This window comes from Elaeis guineensis, chromosome 8 (genome assembly GCF_000442705.2).
Source record: "Elaeis guineensis isolate ETL-2024a chromosome 8, EG11, whole genome shotgun sequence".
Classification (NCBI taxonomy): Eukaryota; Viridiplantae; Streptophyta; class Magnoliopsida; order Arecales; family Arecaceae; genus Elaeis; species Elaeis guineensis.
In genome coordinates, this window is record NC_026000.2 from 128,232,549 (window position 1) to 128,253,445 (window position 20,897).

At 37.7% G+C, this 20,897-nt stretch overlaps 1 protein-coding gene across 1 annotated transcript; it reads left to right on the top strand.

Moving 5' to 3' along the window:
* Window positions 1-763: 763 nt before the first annotated feature.
* On the top strand, window positions 764-3,963 carry LOC105049648 (protein XRI1). The gene is given in 10 exon segments (XM_010929371.4): window positions 764-985; window positions 2,040-2,089; window positions 2,174-2,296; window positions 2,380-2,516; window positions 2,646-2,724; window positions 2,802-2,904; window positions 2,992-3,032; window positions 3,189-3,269; window positions 3,388-3,405; window positions 3,408-3,963. Coding segments are annotated over 10 exon segments (927 nt in total). The 5' UTR covers window positions 764-950; the 3' UTR covers window positions 3,668-3,963.
* Window positions 3,964-20,897: the final 16,934 nt, after the last annotated feature.

Consider the following 20,897-nt stretch of genomic DNA (forward strand, 5'->3'; position numbering starts at 1 on the left):
AGCGTACGGTAGATAAGCGGACAAGATGGCTTCGCATGGAATACACGGGCGGTAGATCCGCTATCCGTATAAGAATCCTAAGCGACCATCCGTAAAGTGGGAATTGTCTTTCTCTACGTACGGCGAAGTCTTTGCTTGTCGCTTTTATATCTCTCCACGGTTCTCGGGAGGCAGGTCGTCGGGGACCAGAGTCGAACCGGATCGACCCAGACAAAACCGGGTTTTGGAAGCGTCCGGTCTATTTTTCCCGACCCAGGTTCCCAAGCGGGCCCCAACTGGATCCTAACCGAAATAGACCCGAACCAGCAGCAGAATAGCTGAAGATATTTTGATTCAAGGGACCACTCAATTCCAGACTCTACCCGAACCCTTTGAGCAAATGGACCGGCTTTAGCGGTCCATGAGGTGGTCCCCGAACCAGAATTAGATCTAGAATCGCGGGGCCCAGACCGGACAAGCTTTTATATTTTTACGAAACGGCCTGGTTCAGATTTTTGTGCAAATTTACATGGAAGCCCCCTCTGGTGGTCCAGCGGGACTAGTTCAAACTTTATCTGGTTAGCACGTCTGAGCCGTCTGATTTACTATACTTTAGGATCATAATTTAAATTAAGGTCCGAGATGGAGCGCATTGAAGGTCAGAGCTCAAACGGAAGGTTGATGCGGTGGATGGCAATTACGTAAATTGATGGAATATCAAGCCTTCTTATTTCCTAGTCAATGCACTCTTTCTAAATCATACAAATGTTGATAAATCCCTCTTCGTTTTTATTTTCTGTTGTCGCTGTCACCTAAAAATGGAGTTGGGTGAGAGTAGAGAAAGGAAGTGAGCGGCGCTCTCTCGCCACAGCCTCCATCGCCTTCCAATTTTCCCTTTTCTTCCTTTAATACTTTTATTCTATAATCGGTTCGAAGTGTTGGGGTTTTTGAAGACATTCGAAGGGGAGGAGATGGACGTCGATGATAACTTCAACAGCAACAACAAGTGGGTTTCTTATCGTTTGAATTTTGAAGTATTTTCATACGTTATTCAACTTATTGAGTGTTTGATGAGATTTTTAGTGAGGAAAGTTGGAATTTGGGCGCTGGATTTGGAATGGAATGGTTATTGTGTCGATCGGGTTTCTGTCGTTGGTCTCGGTCGTGTTTTTACTGATGCATTTTGGTGCAGTCCTTTGAGATATCTAATTTTTTGCCCTATTTATAAAAAATCTTAATTTCATTTGTTTGTGTTCCTTGGAGTGTGTCTGTTTGTTTGTTTGTTTGTTTGTTTTTTTTTGAATTTTCATTTTTTTAATTATCGTTTTGGATTGTGGGATTTGGAGTTTTTGATGCTTGGAAAAAGGTGGGATTTTTGTTCCCTTTGTTTCGATCTGGCTGCTACAGTTTTGCACGATGGAAATTGGGAATGGGTTCAGTTATTTACTGCCCATTTTGATGAATGGAACTCCTTTTTTATATATATTTTGGAATTTTCTTACTTGAATCTGAAGCGTTCTGTGCTTTCCTGTGCATTTATATATCTTAGTATTTTAATAGCTACCAAATGTATGATAAAATACGGTGAACAGTCTAAATTTTTTACAGAGGCAAATCCTAGTAAATATCGAGTTTTCTTCGTTCTGGATCTAGGTTCGGTTTTTTGCTTGTTGATCTCTCTCTGTGGACATTGTTAGATTCTGCTCTGTTAAGACTGTGATTTCGTGGCTATTCGATTGGAAAGGAATCATTTTATAATACATTTTTATCAATTAACTTGTATTGTATTCACTTGAAGTAAAAACTCATGATCTCACTAGTTTGTTAGTCCATCCTTCCTTTCATAAAAGTATCTTGCATTTTAGATTATGCATATTTTCTCATATTCTTATAGTCACGCTTAAGTGCGAAAGGAAACAATTTGTTGGTCATCTTAATTGCCTGAATTGTATCTACTTCAAGTATAAACTTATGATCTCATTAGTTCGGTAGCTTTCCATTGTTTGTAATACCGTCTTTGTTATTTATGGTGCTGTTGCTTCTATGTGGAATAATTGCAGTGAGATGTGGGAATGGCGAGAAGAGTATAGCCTGCAAACAGATTCACGAAGTAGTATGTTGCTTCTAAAGTTTGGTTCTTTAGAAGCCCTTTAGGGGCATTGGTTCTTATTGTCTAGTATCCTAAATTTTGCAGATTTTTCTCACTTTCTATGGGATGAAGTGAATCCAAATGAAGATGATTTCTTGTACATGCTGGAGCAACAAACTCCTATTAAGGATTGTGCAGATTTTGGCTACCAAGTATCGGATATTGGAGGTATTGTTATCTTCTTTTAGATGTTGGCTAGTTGTTATTGAGATTGTACTGAACTCTGTATAACTTGGGTGAGTGGAATTCAGATATTACCGACAAAGGTTTGGAGGAATCTGAGGAACCTTCACAACTCAAGAGGAGGCGGATGCTGCAGTTCACGTCGGATACCAATGAGGCTGACATTGGCAGCGAGGAAGGTGCTGCTACTTTCTTAAAATCTAAGGTTGGTTATCCATGGATATGAGGTAAATTATCTATTCTGATATAGGGTGGAGAAAAAGAGAGGTATCTGTTTGTTTAAGATGCCTTTCCCCCCTTTTTTCTTATGGCCTTTGTTCTTATATTTATCCAGGCAAGGGATTTCTCAATGATGGAAGATGAACTTTCAGAAAGTTTAAACTGGACTTCACAGTGGACTGTGGGATTTTCAGGTTGGTCTTTCTCAAGATGCTTTGCAACTTGAACTAGATCATCTAATTGGTTATTCTAATTCTGAAGTCTATGCCAGGTGAGAGGTGTGCCATAAGTTGTGAAGGGTTGGATCAGTCATCAGAGGGGTGGCTGGTGGATTGCTTGAATGAAAACAAGATGCATTGTATCCCTGATGAAATGTCTGCACCTTTTAAAGTTTCACTTTTTCATCTGGTAACTTTTGACCTAGTTTATAAGTCTTAATGTCATCCTATGGTTTCTTGCAGGAATAATTATTTGATGTCCAATGATCCAGTTGGTGTTTCTGGTCAGTAGAACTTCTATTTGTTTCTCTATTATTAAGTTCCTCTTTCATTCTGCTTCTATCAATTAGAAAAGATTAACCTGTAATGTGAAAATGTGGTTTTCTTTGAAAAATGTGAACTAGATGATGATGTTTATACCATCTCATTTATGTGTTTAGAGTGTGACAACATTTTGCCTGAGATGGAAAATGATGTGGTGCAAGAGACCCCAGCTCCTGCTCCTCCTGTACTTTTTAAGGGTATGTTTAGCATTACAGCCATTTGTTCCATCATGTGCTATTTTATACCTTTAGGTTATTGCTCAAATCAAATATTTTCCTCTTAATAATTTTGTATTTTGCCCTTTCATCATATCAGGTAGGAAATCTTATATTAAACTCCGGCAAAGTTAACTAGTTCGATTGCCTACCCTTTTTCCCTTATCAAGCCATGTGGTGTTCAAGGTGATGTGACTTTGAATGACATAAATCAGCGAATTCTAGCTCCACCACCATCAAGATTAAAGCATAAGAAGGATGAAGAAACTATGATTTCTTATCCTACTTCAGCTTATTCTGGGAAGCCTGTGGTTGTCAAAACTAAAATTTGCACTGAAGGGGGAAAAGGCAGCATTACAATCATGAGAACAAAAGGTTGACTTTATAAGCCTTCTCCAAATGTTTTGTGGGCCTCTCTCTCATGCATTTAATTTTGTGTTGGTTTTGTGTGATAAGTTTGGGCCAGGTAGTTCAAATACTTTTATGTTTTACTGGATCCTTGCTGGATCATTCACTCAGACTTATCGCTTGAACCATTTATTTTGGGCTCAAGTTCCATAACGCTAAGAGGAACTCTAGTTATATGCAGTTCTTGGTTTGTGATGCTTTCATTAGTTGAAGAAAATTGTATTCTGTAAAACCTGGATTTTCTTTACTTTTCATTATTGTTGCCGTAGTGATGATCTCAGTGGCATCTAGTTAATATTTTGGGAATTGAAGGATTTTTATGACTGACTAGATAAATGCAGAATAATTTGATTTATGTTATAAAACAAGCATGAAACTGGAATTGCTATTAGCAGAATAGCCTTTAGATCAAAGTCTGCTATACCAACCAGTACCGACCCATAATGTACTGGTAAGGTACTGAAATGCTATCAAGATTTGCTTTGGTATATGAGCCGAATTGGTCAGTATCGGTCCGAGTCGAGTGAAAATGCCCCACACTACCTAGTATGACTCAATATTGGGGTGCATATTGTACTATACCGATCTGTACTGCCTAGTTTTGGATGCTACTGTGGTAAAAAATGAGCAAAAGGGAGTCAGGAGCTATGTTGGTGCTGGTGCATACAATATATCATACCATTCATATTGTATCAAACTGGCAATTTACCAGTATAGTGTCAGTACTGATATTGTAGACTTTGCTTCAGATATGATGTGAAACTACTGGTAGACTTACAAGTTCTGAGATAATGAGGTGTAAGAAAATTGGAAAACAATTTAAGACATGCATGCAAGGTAGATATCTATTGTGAAAATTAAAGGTAGAGAAGCCATCTATTGTGAAAATTAAAGGTAGAGAAGCCAATACCCAGCTGATTGGCTGGCTGGTAGGTACTCCTATTTAATTCAATTTGATGCCATGGGCTGTATTTATGTTCTCTCTTAATTTTCCCTAGCACTCTTCACTGTACCAAAAAAAAAAGTTTATTAAGTTTGTGATTGTTACATTGGAATTGATGAAGAAAATGGATGTGTTTTATCTGTAAGTAGTTTGAACAACTGCACTTTCAAAAATAACAAATATGAGCTGCACTAATTGAAGAGCTTTGGTAAAACTTTTGTGATTATGCTCTATAGTAAAAGGAACTGAACTTATACAACGATTGTGGCTGAAAGCCCTCTTCTATACGATGAAAATTCATGTTTCTGTTGTACAATTACTTAAAGTTGTATGCCTGAATAGTTGATCATTTGGTACACTGATTTTCTTAAGAAACTTGTTTTACCACCTTGCTTGTAATTCTTGTGTCAGTCATCTAGATCTTGGATATCGCATGTTGACGTGAAGGATTTCAGTGGTAGCTTGTAATTGACAACATAGATGAGGATGGGATCTTAGTTTTCTTTCTTTTCTTTGATAGTACTTAGAGTTGGCTTTAGTTTTTTACTCATGATTTCCAGTTACATATCCCCTTAAGAATCCTTTGGATTTCAATTTCAAGTGTTAGCTTTGAGGCTTGTGGTTATAGAGATTAAAGCAATCAGTGTAGTGTCTGAGCGTTGATATCTGTTTGGCATTTGAACAATATGTGCACAATGAGAAGGTACTGATTTCTGTGAGCTCAAAAATCTGCTGCTTGTGCATTACAAAATAGACAAGCAGAATTCCATTGAAGCTAATACTAAATGCAAGCATATTAACCAGAAATATCTACTAGTAAATCTACAGAAAGTTTTCAAGCAAGGTATCAATGATTGCATGCAGCTATCTTGTTATTAGTGGTGGAGGATGCGATTTGGAGGGTGCACGTATATGAAGAGGGAAATGGGTTCTTTTATTTGCTTTATGCTAGATATTAGGATCCTAAACTGAAAGGAATGGAGGAAATGTGTTCATCTAGCTGACCCCAACTAACGTAGGATTAAGGCTTATTTAAGTTGAGTATACTAATTGTTATGATGCTGGACACATTGGGTTCTATGGTGTTGTCAACTTTATGGGATTGAGGTGGTATTAGCATCTATCTGTGCTATGATGCTATGACACCAATATGTTTGTCGGTTGCCCAGCTTGATCAACTTTTCCTAGCTTATATTCTCAGGTTAGATTGCCAAGGGTTTCTGGGTGAGGTTAGGATAGGTGTTAAAGTGTCTTGGCAATAAGATTAGCTAACATGCTTGTGTATCGCTCCGTGTGGGTGAGGGTGGTTCTAGTATGAGGTTTGGGTTGTCTGGAGGGACTTGGTTATGTTATTAGAGAGTCGAATACGTGATGTTTGTATTAGTGTGCATATACCTCATTATCCTATGAAGGCTGAATATGCCCTATGCCTCTTCCAATTATTGTGCTCGTTTAATCTTGATTTATAACTGCCCATCACTGTATAGAGCACTTATCTTCAATAACTAGACCAAGTATATATGATTGCCTCAATAAAATAACAAAGCCTTTGGTAGGAACTTTATGTGTGCAGTTCATGGTGATGACTGGTGAGTAGAAATCCCTTGCCAGTGGTGTCTAAATTGTATAACTAGTTCTGATCTGTTTAAAAGTTCCTTGGATGTCGTCTGACCTCCATGCCGTCTACAAGAACCCTAAGTTGGATTCTTTTGCAGATGATGTAAATCATGTGATTTTGGTTCGCTAATCAGTATTTCTGGTTTGATGCTCACCATTTAATTCAATTTATGCAGTCCCTCATATGCTTAACTTATGGTCCTTTTCATTTCTTTGTTGTTTCAATCCAATCTTGATACCTCCTTATGTGAAAGATGTTCATACCTATGTTGAATTGTAAGATGTTATGTTAGAATTTCTTTGACAATGTCTAATATCTGGTTGGTTTTATCTTTCGGGTAGCATATGAATGTGATCTATTAGAATATCATCAGTAATGACATAGGGCACTGTATAGCTATGGACTGCAGGCTCTTGAAGCAACAGGTGTCCTGTTGAATGTCTCCTAACCCTTCCCCCCTGCCACTATAGAATCTTGGCAGTGCTGCATGATAGGTCTTCCATTTGTTCTACAATTTGCCTACTTCCAATTTTGAACTTAGAAGCTGATGGTGAACACAAGAACTGTGATTTATTTTTAACTTTTTTAGTAGATTTTTGTAATTCATGTATAATCTTCTTCCAGAAAGTGGACTGGAATTGATCTTTAAGCAGCAACCTGCTTCAATTTGCAGACATCATATGCTGATCATGAGAGGATCTAAAAATGCCTGAGCTTTAGGGTAGGTTCACGATGTTTTCTTGAGTGATTTAATCTTTTTATTATTTTGGATCTTGTGTTCAACATGGTTTTAATTGGTTTAAATATTTTGGGGTGATTTGAAATTTTGGTTCTCCTGTTGGGATAATTTTATTAGTTGGATTAAGTAGAGGCAAGTTCTTGCATTCCTTCATAGTTTCTGTAGTCTGTTACATCGGTGCCTTCACGTTCTTGTTTTCACCATGTGCATTCCATGAGCAACATGCGTGCTTATTCCAGTTCTCTCAGCTCTTCTTCTTTTGTTTTTGTTAATTTTCTTGCTTGTAGCCTTTTTGTCCTTGCTTTCAGGACTTCATTCTTCCTGCAACTTTGAACCCTTTATCAATTAGCCACATTACTTTGTGATGAGAACTAGGTATGCATCATTTAAGGCTTCTATTTGGTCTTTGTTTTAGACTTTTATGAAGAAAACATGGAATTGATGTGATATTCTTACTGGTTGATATTTCATGATGTAATCCTAAATTCTCTTTCGGTAATTCATAATTGTCTGATTTTACTCTTGGTTTTTCATGTGGAACCTCTTCCGATTTTCTTGAGCTGTATAATCTTTGCCATTTGCAATATCTAACCACCAATCATGCTCTACCATTGCCTGAATAGCCAAAGCATGCCAAAGGCAATGGAATGACTATTGTCACTGGAGAAAAATATCTCAACCAAAATAATGTATGTAAAGAAAAGTTAGTGGTATATACCTTCAGTTATTAGTGTTTAAGTATTTAAACAAGTTTATCCACATAGAGATTTGAAGCAAGAGTCTTCTAACTTATGCCTCCATATTCGTCTTTTCCAATGGATTTCACAGGCTTCTATGAAAGGTTAGGCTAGAGACCCTTATCAGATAACCAAAACATCGATAGTTTCTCTCTATTAAAGAAACACTTCAGACATAACTTGCTTAGTGGGTAGTTGCGTATCATCCAAAATATATGATAGTAACAAATTATATGTGGGACATAAAGTAATGTATTAACATTCTCCAACTTGGCCCACATAATATTGTCAGGTAATCTTTATAAGTGACGGTTAACATAATAATATGGTCATAACACTTTATTGTCACTCAACTAATTACTAATTATGTAAAAATTATCTAAATAGAAATTCTTATACATGAATTATGACGGTCATACCCTCTAAGCAAGCACTTCTTCGATGTATTGTAATGTATGATCTTTCTAATTATCTTATGATACTTTATGATAATCTTCTTAAAATCATTTAGAGTCCAACTTTTTGATCAAATGGATCATAATTTTATATATGAAAATTACTTTATGTGCACAACAGACATCATATCATTAAATAATCAAATATGTTTATAAACATACATAATAATCAGAGAATTGAATAATAACTTAAAATGAGCCAACAAGCCTCATATGGCATACATGATCCTTGAACAACTTAGCCGCAAATCTTTAGTTATGGATCAGCTATTATTAACTCTGTATTAATATATTGAATATCACTTGTTGCTTTTTTAACATTTTCTCTGACAACCAAATATTTATATTGATGTGCTTACTTCGGCTTCCACTTCTATTATTTTTTAGAGAAGAAAACTGCAGTCAAATTATCACAAAAAATCCTCAATGGTCTCGCAATAGAATAGACAACCTTTAGGTCAGAAATAAAATTCTTCAACCATAATGCCTGTGATATAGCTTAACATGCAATGAATTCTGTCTTATAGTAGATGATGCAACAGTAGTTTGTTTATGCTTTCCAAAATACAGCTCCATCAGTAAGAAGAAGATATATCATGAAGTAGATTTTTTGTATCTGTGCATCCAACAAACTTTGAATCCGAATATCTAACTACTTCCAGATGGTTGGAATGTCTGTATGTTAGTTTGAAGTCTTTGGTTCCTTGTAAGTACCTCATAACCCTTTTAGTAGCTTTCCAATGTTCTATATCTGGATTACTTTGGTATCTACCCAATATTCCTATTGCATACCCAATATCAGGTTAATGCAGACCTGTGCATACATAGGCTCTCTACTGCAGAAGCATAAGGGATATTTTTCATTGCTCTTGTTCTAATGTATTTTGAGGACATTGATTTAAACTGAATTTCTCCCCTTGGACAATGGATGCCGCAATAGGTGAACAATTGTTCATCCTAAATCTTTCCAGAAGCTTTTTAATGTAGGCTTTTTGAGATAGTCCTAAGGTTCTTTTGGCTCTATCTCTGTGAATTTCTATACCAATGACATAAGAGGCTTCACTCATATCCTTCATTTCAAATTTCAGGGTAAGAAATTGCTTGGTCTTATACAATAAGCTCAGATCACTGTTTGCAAGCAAAATATCATTCATATATAGGATTAAAAAATATATTTATTCCCACTAATTTTAAGGTATATACATTGATCAACGATGTTTTCTATAAAATCATAAGAGAAACAATGTTGTGGAATTTTATATACTATTAACGAAAGTTTGTTTTAGTCCATATATAGATTTTTTAGCTTATAAACTAAGTGCTCATCCTTTTTATTATGAAACCCTTCAGGCTGACACATGTATACTACCTCTTCAAGATCTCCATTTAGAAATGCTGTTTTCATATCTATTTGATGTAGCTCGAGATCAAAATGAGCTACTAGTGCCATGATTATTCTAAATGAATTCTTCTTTGAAACATGAGAGAAGGTTTATTAGTAATCAATGTCTTCTTTTTGAGTGAAACTCTTAGCTACAAGTCTAGCTTTGTATCGTTCGATATTACTAGATAAGTCTTTTTGGTCTTATAGACCCATTACATCAATAACTGAGGTTTCTTTTGGTAATTCAATGAGATCCAACTTTATTTTTAGTCATGGATTCACCTCTTCTTCATAGCATCATACCAAAGTGTGAAATTTTATCCACTCATGGCTTGTGAAAATGAATTTGGATCATCTTTAGGTCCAACATCATAATTAAACTCTTGAAGGTATTTATATAATCACTAGACATTGCTGGTCTTTTAATTCTTGAAGATCTCCTTACTCCCACTATTTTATGTGTATCTTGAATAGTGGACTCCATATTATTAGTTCTTTGATGGGATGACTCCTCTTGGGGTGATTGTTATTGAATTAGTTGCTGTTCAATAAAATCCAAAGGATTATCTTGAAAAGCTATCAATTCATGCATATTTATAGGTACCTCAAGTGGTTCCTTTATTTCCTCAAATTCACCTTATGAGAACTTCACTCCCACTAAATTTATGATCCTCAAAAATTTGTGCATTTTTAGCTTCAATAATTCTTGGAGTGTGGAAGGACAATAAAATCTGAATCATTTGGAATTAACTGCATAGCTTATGAAGAAACCACTTATGTTCTTGCATCCAGTTTCTTTATATATGGATTGCAAATCCTCACTTCAACTGGATAACCCCATATATGTAAATATTTTAAACTTGGTTTCCATCCATTCCATATTTTAAAAAATATTTTAGGAATAGCCTTAGATGGAACCCTATTTAAGATATACACAATGATTTTTAAGGCTTCATTCCATAAGGATAAAGGCAAACTTGAACTGCTTATCATACTTCTAATCATGTCCATAAAGTGCGGTTTCTCCTTTCAGCCACACCATTTTTTGTGGTGTACCCGACATTGAGTATTAACAATAATACCCTCTTCTTCAAAGAACATTGTAAATGGATCTGGCATTTGTTCCTTTTCTATATACCTTTCATAATATTCTCCACCCCTGTCTGATTTTATAATTTTTATTTTATTTTATTTTTATTTCTCTACCTCTGTTTTGAAAGTCTTAAAGCCTTAAGTGCTTCTGTTTTATTAAATAAGAGATAGAGATATATGTATCTTGAATGGTTATCAATAAATAAAATAAAATAAAATATTTTTGACTATTTAGACATGAGATAGAAAATGGTTCACATATATCTATATGTATGATCTTTAGAAGCTCAGTACTCCTCTTGGCACCCTAAGTGGTCTTGTTAGTCTGCTTTTTTTTATGCAGTCTATACAAGTACCAAAATCTGTAAAGTCAAGAGTTTTAAGACTCCATCATCTATTAATCTTTTAATTCTTTTATGGAGATATATCCCAATCTCCTATGCCAAAATTTAAAAAGTATTCATCAATAATACGCATTCAATACCAATTTTATTATGTGCAAGGTTAAAAGACTAGACTCATAAGTGGGTTCTAAACACAAATCTAAATAAACTATCAATTAAAATCTTAGAATCAATAATGTTCTTATGTTTCAAAAGGTCTACAACTGAATCATGAAAGTTAAATTCAAACCTAAGACAGTTCATTTGTATATAGAAACAAAGTTTCTAGAAAATAATGGAACATAAAAAGTATTTACAAGATCCAATTGAAAACTATATTTTAAAAGTAATCTATAAGTCTCCACTGCTTCAACATGTGAACACATCCGATTTTCTGAATAGATTCTCGTTCACTTCCCATTGGTTTTCTCAAGTTTAGAAAACCCTACACATTATCAGCAATGTGAATTATAGTAGCTAAATCAATCCACCAAGTGGTATTATTAGGAGCTTCAATATAAAAGATTCATAGCACACAAATGTGACATTACCTTTTTTTTCAAGTCATTTCTTATACTTGGTACAGTCCTTCTCAAAGTGTTCCTTTTTCTTACAAAAATGATATTATCCTTATTTCCATCTCGTTTCATTTGGACACCTGCTTTCTTTTTCAAGGAACACCTTTGCCTTTTTTAGCATATCCTTTAGCATGGTTCACATAATGAGCACTCTCAGGTGTCTCATGCTTCAACCTCTCCTCTTTTGCACGCACATGGTCAGAAGCTCATTAATTGATCATTTCTCTTAATGTGTGTATAAGATATTCAAATGGTCTATATTCTGGAGGAAGAGAGTTGAGAATGAAATGCACTAGAAATGATTCAGAAATCTCAACTTTAGATGTTAGAATTTGATGCTTCGAGATTTGATCCACAATAAATCCACAACGAGATCCAGGATGACGAACGGAGTCCAACGGGCTCAAGAACAGTCCAAATGGAGTCCAGACAGAGAGATACATGCAAAAAAGGTGGCACAATTATGGAGCGGTGGAGGCCAGCGGCGGATCGGAGAAGGCCGATGGTGGAATGAGTGCACGCGGTGGCGTGCGGCTGGCCGCGAGTGCGCGGCCCAGCCAGGTGGGTGCGGCAAGGGCACGGCCCAGGCCCAGGCCCAAGGCGGCTTGCACGGAGTTCTTATGCAGTCCATGTGCGGTGCGTGGACCGACAGTCTATGGGATGCCACATGGACCGGCAGATCATTTCCACATGGGTTTCACACGGTCCACGATGGACCGGCTCCATTTCAGGCTTGTTTCTTCAGTTCATGGAGGTTTCTGTGGACCGACGGCCCTATTTGTGCTATCCAATGGCTGAGAGCTCAGTCGGTCACGATCGGATGGCTGTGATCGTTTCAGTGAGATTAGGAGAGTTTGGCAGCGAGCTGAAGCACGATTGGATGGCAGATTTTGATCTGCATACGATCGGATGGTCGAAAAGCTTTTGGAGTCTTGATTAAATGTTACTTCATTTTTGACTTGTTTTAGGCTTGATCTAAGGTCTTTAAAACCCTGTGGGCGAAATAGAGACTATAGGGTGTTGTGTGGTAGCAACCGGTAGAGAACCATGTGGTTCGGCAACAGTAGAGAGTTGTGAGAGGTAGAGGATCTTTGAGTTCTAGTAGAGCTTTGTAAGGGTAGCTTCTAGTTGAGAGAGATTTGTATAAGGGTTGAGAGTATGAGGATCTCCTCTTGTACTTGTTCTTTTTCATAGTGAAGCTTACATGCCTCATAGAGGTAAGTCTTGGGTTGATCCACGTACTTAATTTTTTTTCTCTTGTCTTGTATTTATTTTTCTTCTTTTTTCTTTTGTTGATCGAGTGCAATGCGAGTGGTATCGAAAAGTCCTGTGGTGGTGGTGTCTGACCAGATATCTCCAACAACTGATATCAGAGCTCAGACGGTATCGGCTTACGAGATTGCCCAGATCATGATGATTTTGATCGAGATCGAAGAAGATGAAGAAGATAAGTTCAATCAAGATGAGATCAGTAGGTTTGATGGGAAGAGCAATTTTTTTCTCTGACAGTCGAGGATGAAAAATGTGCTCATCCAGCAGGGGTTGATCGATGCTCTCTTGTACGAGAGATGTCGACTATAAGGAGATGACAGTTTGGAAGCAGCTCTAGATGCAATGGTGCGTACGATCTGCTTGTATTAACAGATGATGTGGTGATTCATGTGCTTGATGAGACTTTCCTGACGGTGATATGGTCGAAGCTCGAAGAGTTGTATATGGTAAAGTCCTCATCAACACTTTTTCCTCTAGAGGCAGTTCTACCAATGTGGATGATCGAGGGACAAAGCATGCAGGATTATCTAAGTAATTTTTAGAAGATTCTCATCAACTTCTTCAGCATTGGTGAGAAAGTTAAGGAGAAGATCAGGACGTTGGTCTTGCTATCATCCCTTTCTATTCTTTTGAGCCCTTGGTGACTACTCTTTTAGTGGGGAAGAGCACCATCAAGATGGAATACGTGACTTTTGCACTTCTCCAGAATGAGGTTCTTAGGTGTGAGAATCGAGCTTTGAGTTTAGGCGGTGACTCAGCTCTGGCGATGACTAGAGGACGTGACGGTGGAAGACATAGCGACAGGAGATCACGATATGGGTGGTCCAATTTCAGGATGAGGGACTACAGCAAGATCAGATGCTATTAATGTGACGAGTTGGGGCATCGTGTCAGATATTACCCTCAATTCAAGGATCGGACAATGGCTACTATGACGGTGGCTAGTAGCGACATTGAGATTGTTGATGTGCTTATGGTCTCAAACGAGGTATCTACTCCTTCCTAATAGTGAATTTTAGACTTTGCTTATTTTCATGATATCTGTTGCAGAGAGGAGCTATTTGAATCTCTGGAGAGCAGTGAGGGTACTGGTTGCTTATCGGATGGATCGAGTTGTGCGATCAAGGTATCGGGACGGTCAGTATGGAGACACATGATGGACCAGTAAGGAAGTTGGATGAGGTCTGTTACATGTTTAGCTTCAAGAGAAATCTAATTTTTCTGAGCAGATTGGATTCAAGCAGCTATAGATAGAGAGCTGATGGAGGAATCCTGAAGATCATATACGGCAATAGGATCATGATGAAGAAAAAATAGTATGGAAGACACTACCTCTTGATAGAAAGTCCAGTGCGAGGTGGAGCTCCAGGAGCAGGTGGATCGGATATGAAACGGGAGACTCGGGAGGATGAGAGACGACGTTGCAAAGTAGATTCCTATTGCCTTAGGAGACTACCTCGAGTAGGTCTCAGTCAGAGGAACAGCACGTGATGGAGATGTGATCTGCGGCCTGACTCGACTCCCATGTTTGCCTATCCATGAGCAGCAGACGTTTGCCCTAAGGCATGGGGTGAGAGATGAGCTCTCAGAGTTATTGTGGAGGTCGAATGTTGAGTCGAGGTGGAGATTGTTTGGATTTGATGCTTGAGATTCGATCCACAATAAGCCCACAATGAAATCTAGGATGACGAATGAAGTCCAACGAGTCTAAGAACAGTCCAAACGGAATCCAGACGGAGGAGATACGTGCAAAAGAAGGTGACACGATGCACGGAGTGACGGAGGCAGCGGCGGGCCGGTGGAGGCCGCGGTGGAGGGAGTGCACGTGGCGACACGTGGGTGCCTGCGAGCATGCGGCGAGCACGGCTGGCCACGAGCACACGGCCTAGGCGCGGTGCACGGCCCAGGCCCAAGTGGGCACGCACGCGCCTGTGCGGCCCAGGCCAGGCTAGCACGTGCAGGCGCGGCCCGTGCGGAGTTCTTATGCGGTCCACGCACGGTGCGTGGACCGACAGTCCATGGGATGCTGCGTGGACCGACAGATCATTTCCATATAGATTTTGTCCGGTCCATGATGGACCGGCTCCATTTCCAGGCCTGTTTCTCGGGTCCATGGAGGTTTCTATGGACCGATGGCCCTATTTGCGCTATCCAATGGTTGAGAGCTCAGTCGGTCGTGATCGGACGGTTGTGATCGGTTTCAGGGAGATCAAGAGAGTTTGGCAGCAAGCTGAAGTGCGATGAAGTGTGATCGGATGGCCAGATTCCGCTTTGAGGTGCGATCGGACGATCGAAAATCTTCTAGAGTCCTGATTAAACTGTTATTTTATTTTTGACTTGTTTTAGGCTTGATCTAAGGTCTTTAAAACCTTGTGGGGAAATAGAGACTGTAGGATGTTGTGTGGTAGCAGGAGAACTCTATGGTTCGGCAACAGTAGAGAGTTGTGAGAGGCAGAGGATCTCTTGGGTTCTAGTGAAAGTTTTGTAAGGGTAGTTTCTAGTTGAGAGAGATTTGTATAAGGGTTGAGAGTGTAAGGATCTCCTCTTGTACTTGTTCTTTTTCATAGTGAAGCTTTGCATGCCCTATGGAGGTAAGCTTTGGGATGATCCACGTACTTGATTTTTTTCCTCTGTCCTGTATTTATTTTTTTTCTTTCTTTCTCTTGCTGATTGAGTGCAACACGAGTGTATCGAGAAGGTCCTGTGGTGGTGTTGTCCTGGCCAAACATCCCCAACACTAAGGACCTCAATTGAGCAGTAATGTCCCTCATTTTCATAATGTGCTCTCGCACACTTTGCTTTTATCATGTGTCATGTTCAGAAACTTCTTCATCAGGGTGCTGGCTAATGCCTTGTCAAAGCTTACAAATTGTTCTTCAATAATTTCATGTAATTTCTGACCTTATTGCATTCTAGGATTGAACCTCTAATGCTCTTACTCACGTGGGACTTAATGAGTATAAGACTTAAGTGGTTAGATCGCTTCCACCGCTCATAAGTAGCCTCTCATTTGGCGTACTTGATTCCATTGGGATGGGTGGTTCATCGATACGGAGAGCCAATCCAAACCCATACACCCCAAAGTCAAAAGAATTTTATCTTTGCAGTCAGCATAATTATCACCCAATAACATTAGAATACAGAAGAATTATTAAGAAAAGCTGTAGTAGAAATAACTGCAATAACCAAAGATAAACGTACATTAATGCTATGAAACATAAACTTGATTAGAATTAACTAATTATTAAATTCAATAGTAAATTCAAACCTTCCTATGTTTAGAGTTGCAAACATGCATAGAATTTATTTAAATTCTTTATTAATAATATTAGCAAACACTAACATCAAAATAAAATATTCTATACATGTGGGCCTAAGAAAATTTGTGTTTTGATATTTAGTTTGCTATCATATTCTAATTAATACATTAAAATAGCTACCTCCCTGTGGGGCCGGATAACATATCATTAAATAATCACTTATCCATATGTGATTAAAATTCATTGTACATCATAATGACTTAAAATACTGTGGCTACTTCTAAGTTTATGATGTTTCCATATTTATACTGTAAACAAATTATCAACTCATCTAAATATTGATTAAACAAACAAATCAATCATGTATGTACAATGTAATGTCCAAAACAAATATGCTATGACATATAAACAGAAATTCATAAACAGATCTTTAGAAAATTATTCATAGGTCCCTGTTTTTCTTTATTCTGTTACAGATTGACCTCTATGGTTTAAATGAACCTAAATCAGTTTAATTCACATAAACCACTATCAAAATAAATCAATAAAATGTCTATATAGTCTAATCAGATTGAAATAATCAAGTATAATGCAAAAAGATACAAATTAAATTATTAGGCAATCCTAAATTAGACTAATTATTTTGACCAATTATATGAACTGTAGTATGATTTATTTTCATGGCTTTCAATTCTCTTTCTTTACTCTCGTACATTAACTGTTAATTTATACACAGCATGGGAAGATAGAGTGTGGTTTTAAACTCATCATTTCTTCTGTTTCCCTTCCCTCCTTTATCCGTTCTCTCTCCCATATATATTATTAGTTTATCAACGTGGGAGGGTGCGGTAGTTTTAAATTTCTTCTTTTTGGGAATCTGATGATGAGACTTTCACCCATCCATTCTCATCTCCATCGCTAAGCGCCAGATGGGATCGGATAAACCCATCGGCGTTTTTTTTAAAAATAAATTTCATAACATTATCTATAAAATCTCTAATATGCCAAACTAAACAGATAAATATGATATATGAAAAGTTAATCATGCAACGTCAAGATCAAATACGATTGAGATTTAGAGACTAAACAATAAGACTAGAAAGTGGTTCTGATACCACAATGTGAAAAAAATATCTCAATCAAAATAATCGTATGCAGTGAAAAAATTAGCAGTGTGTATCATCAGCCATTAGTGTTTAAGTATTTAAATGGAGTTTATCCATAAAAAAACTTCAAACAGATAATCTGTACCTCTTTATTCATCTTTTCCGATGGATTTCACAGGCTTCTATAAAAGGCTAAGCTAGGGATCTTTATCACTTGAGCGAAATATCGACAGTTTCTCTCCATCAAAGAAACTACCTCAGGCATAATTAGCATTAGTGGATAGTTACATATCATCCAAAATATTTGATAATAAAAACTTTATATGTGGGCACAAAGTAACATATCCAACAGTCATATGTCCAAGAGTTATTTTGCCCTCCATGACTTTGCCCCATATGTGCCAATTCTCTCCTCTTTTTTTGAGTATTAATAGTTAGGATACCTAATGCAATCTTCTAGTAATTTGCCCTAGTTCTAAATCTAGTTTGTTGTGTCTGTCATTTTGGATAATTGACCTCTAGCACCTTTGGTTGGCAACCGTAATTCTAATATGTCATTTCCCCAAGCCATCAGTTTTGCTGTACAATGGTGATTTGCCTCAAGCTGGTGAAGGAATTTGTTTCCTTTCTTTTGCAAAGACATGTTTGAGGTTGAAACTAATTGCATCTAGGAGTATTTGAGAGTTTTTTTTTTTTTTTCTTTTGTAGAATTTTCTGTGTTGATTATAACTATAGCATGTTTGGGCTCTAAAAGTTGTAGTTACAAGCCACATAGATGAGAGCTTATCTACAAAAATTGATTCGTGATTGATGGATACAATTCTCGTTATTCATTCTAAGGTTTGGTTTAGTTTACATCTTCTCTCCAAGAGTCCTGCCACCGGAATAATTTTGAATTAGCTCTTTGAGCGAAAATGCATGAATTCTCCTCAACAAACAGGTCCCTAGCTTCCAATGTCTCATTCATAGATCTGAAAATTGATGATGTTCTGCCAAAGCTGATAGTTATTTTTGCATAAAATAATCCACTTAATGATAAGAACTAGTTAATTTTTTTTTTTTTTTTTTAAATGATACACATTGGGTGTTCATGAATTATTTTGTCGATGGGCCTTAGTGCGAGATGGGCGATACATAAATTTAAAACATCTAATACATATACATACATGCATATGTGTGTGTGTGTGTGTGTGTTTAATAAGAATTTTTTTATTTATATTTCCATACATTTTGCACTCAGATTCAGGAACAAAACATCAAGGAATTTTTAAATATGTATCATTCTGCAGTGAAACAAATCTGATTGTTCTTGTGAAAATAATAAGTAATTTTGTTTCTTATGTAACATCTGTAAGCTGATATGAGCCCCCTGCTACCATAAATTGTTGTTACATCATTTTCTCCAAGATGATATGTCAAACAACTATGTTTAATGTCTCCATGCTTCAAGTCTGAAGTGAAGATGTTAAAACGAGGGACTCGCAGGAATAACCATAGGCTGAGGCTTGGCTCAAGCAATATCTTTTGGAGGGGAAATAATTTTCTAGATTTGGTCTGCAGACCAGTTATAGGCTTCCCTGCTCTCCTTCCGGCCCTTGACCCCACCTGTGCTGCTACCATCCTCTCAAGCTCCGTCGCTTGCAATGGCTCCTTCCTCGTTGAGGCCACTTGCCTCTTCACTTGTGCTGCCACCACCTCCACTGCTGCTGCTTAAAATCACTTCCTCTCCTTCTCCTACATCTCATCCTCATACATGCCATCAGCAGAGCCGGTCCTGATATTTTTTAGATCTAAGACCAAATGAAAAAAAATGAGACATTCTCTATTAAAAATTAACATATTTTAAATATTAATTATCATTAAAAAATTAATCTATATATAATAATTTTCTATAGATATATTCATTAAGCAGCGTGTAAAACTTATCATTAACCTATTTAATTATTTTTTTATTATAATACTGTAGAAAGCCATCCTTACATCCTATTGGAACATCAATGCAGCTCTGGATCTTGGGACGGCCATCCAATTCGACCTATCCTAGGGCTGATCCCGGCCACCAACTACCTTCGTCACCCCTCCACCTATGCTGCCACCACTTGTTCCATCCTCGTCGCTCGCCACATCCTCCTCTCCTTCTCCCCACCCTTCATCCTTGCTTATGCTATGGGCCTCCACCGCCTCTCCATCTGTACTACCACTACCCCCTCCACCATTGCTGTCCATAATGGCCTCCTCTCCTTCTTATCGCTCGTTGAGGCTATTGCCATTGCCGGCCGCCACCACCTCCACTATCTGCAACCACCTTCTCTCCTTCCCTGCCGAAGCCGTCATTTCCCACCTCAAGGCCTTCACAATCCTCGTCCACCTGGGCCTCGCCTCTCGGGCGTTGAGTTCCACTTCGCCTTCTCCCTCAACCTCCGCATTGTCCTTCCCCTGGCCTCCTCACCACCCTCGGTTTCATCGACTAGCACTCCCTTCCTTGCCTCCATGCCTCCCTCAACCTCCCTCTTGCTGCTATCTCCTTCTAGATTGCTCATGCCGCCCTCTGGCCCTGCTCCTGAAAAGAAGACAATTGATGATATAGAGGGAGAGATATGGAGAGGAATAGAGAGAGGGTGGAGGTTTAGGAGTTTGAGGAAATGAACCTAGAGAAATGGCTAAGATGGCGGGTTTGCTGAAGTGGCATGCTTCTATAGACCTGCTGTTCAACTAAGATGGTAGATCAGGTCTAAGTCATAATTTCTCCTCATTAAGTGATTCAGGAGGCACGCTCAAATGGTATCCTAAATGATCACTAAAATAGGTAAGTTAAACCTGAATAATATTTAGATTGCAAAATCTATTCTCATAAGTATTTTTAATATTTAATAACTAATAATTGCCATTCAGTTCATCCGAGAAGTTACGGTCGGGGTTTGGCATCATAAATCGGAGGTCCGTGGGGGCTCTGCTTGTTGCTCGACCAATCATTGATCACACTTTTTAATAAACTGAGTGGTGATTGATAACAAATAGCCTCTAAGTTCTCCCTTTTAAATTTGTAACTTGCAAGGAATCCGTGCTATGTGGTGGTTTCCGATTAATTTAGTAGAAAAATAATGAAACAACACCTATCAGCACATGTTGTTACCATGATCACCTAAAGATTCTTCTTTCTGCGCCAAATTACCGCTACCTTATTTGTGGGGTTCCGTAATTTCTTTTGATAAATTAAAAAAAAAAAAGGGGATATTTAGATGATAGGGATTAAAAAAAAGGTTGATCATATGGTGTTGTGTACAGTTTATTTACCTTATTCATGCTTTTTGGCCGAGGACACCACAAATATTTTTCTGCATAGGTCTTTAAATTAATATTTGACGGGATTATTAAAGTTACAAATCAACTGTAAGATTCTTTGCTCTTATCTTCACTCCAAGTTACATTTGGTAGCTTACAATTTATTTAGATTGGTAATTTAAATAGGCCCATTAGATTGTTATGTTTGGTATGCTTTTTGCATGACAATTCAAATTACTTGGTAATCTACATATCTTCCATGAGGCAATGTGGATAGTCTTGGGAAGGGATAGCTATATAGATTACTATTTTTTTGAAAATATTATAATAAAAATTTTAGATAATTATTCTTC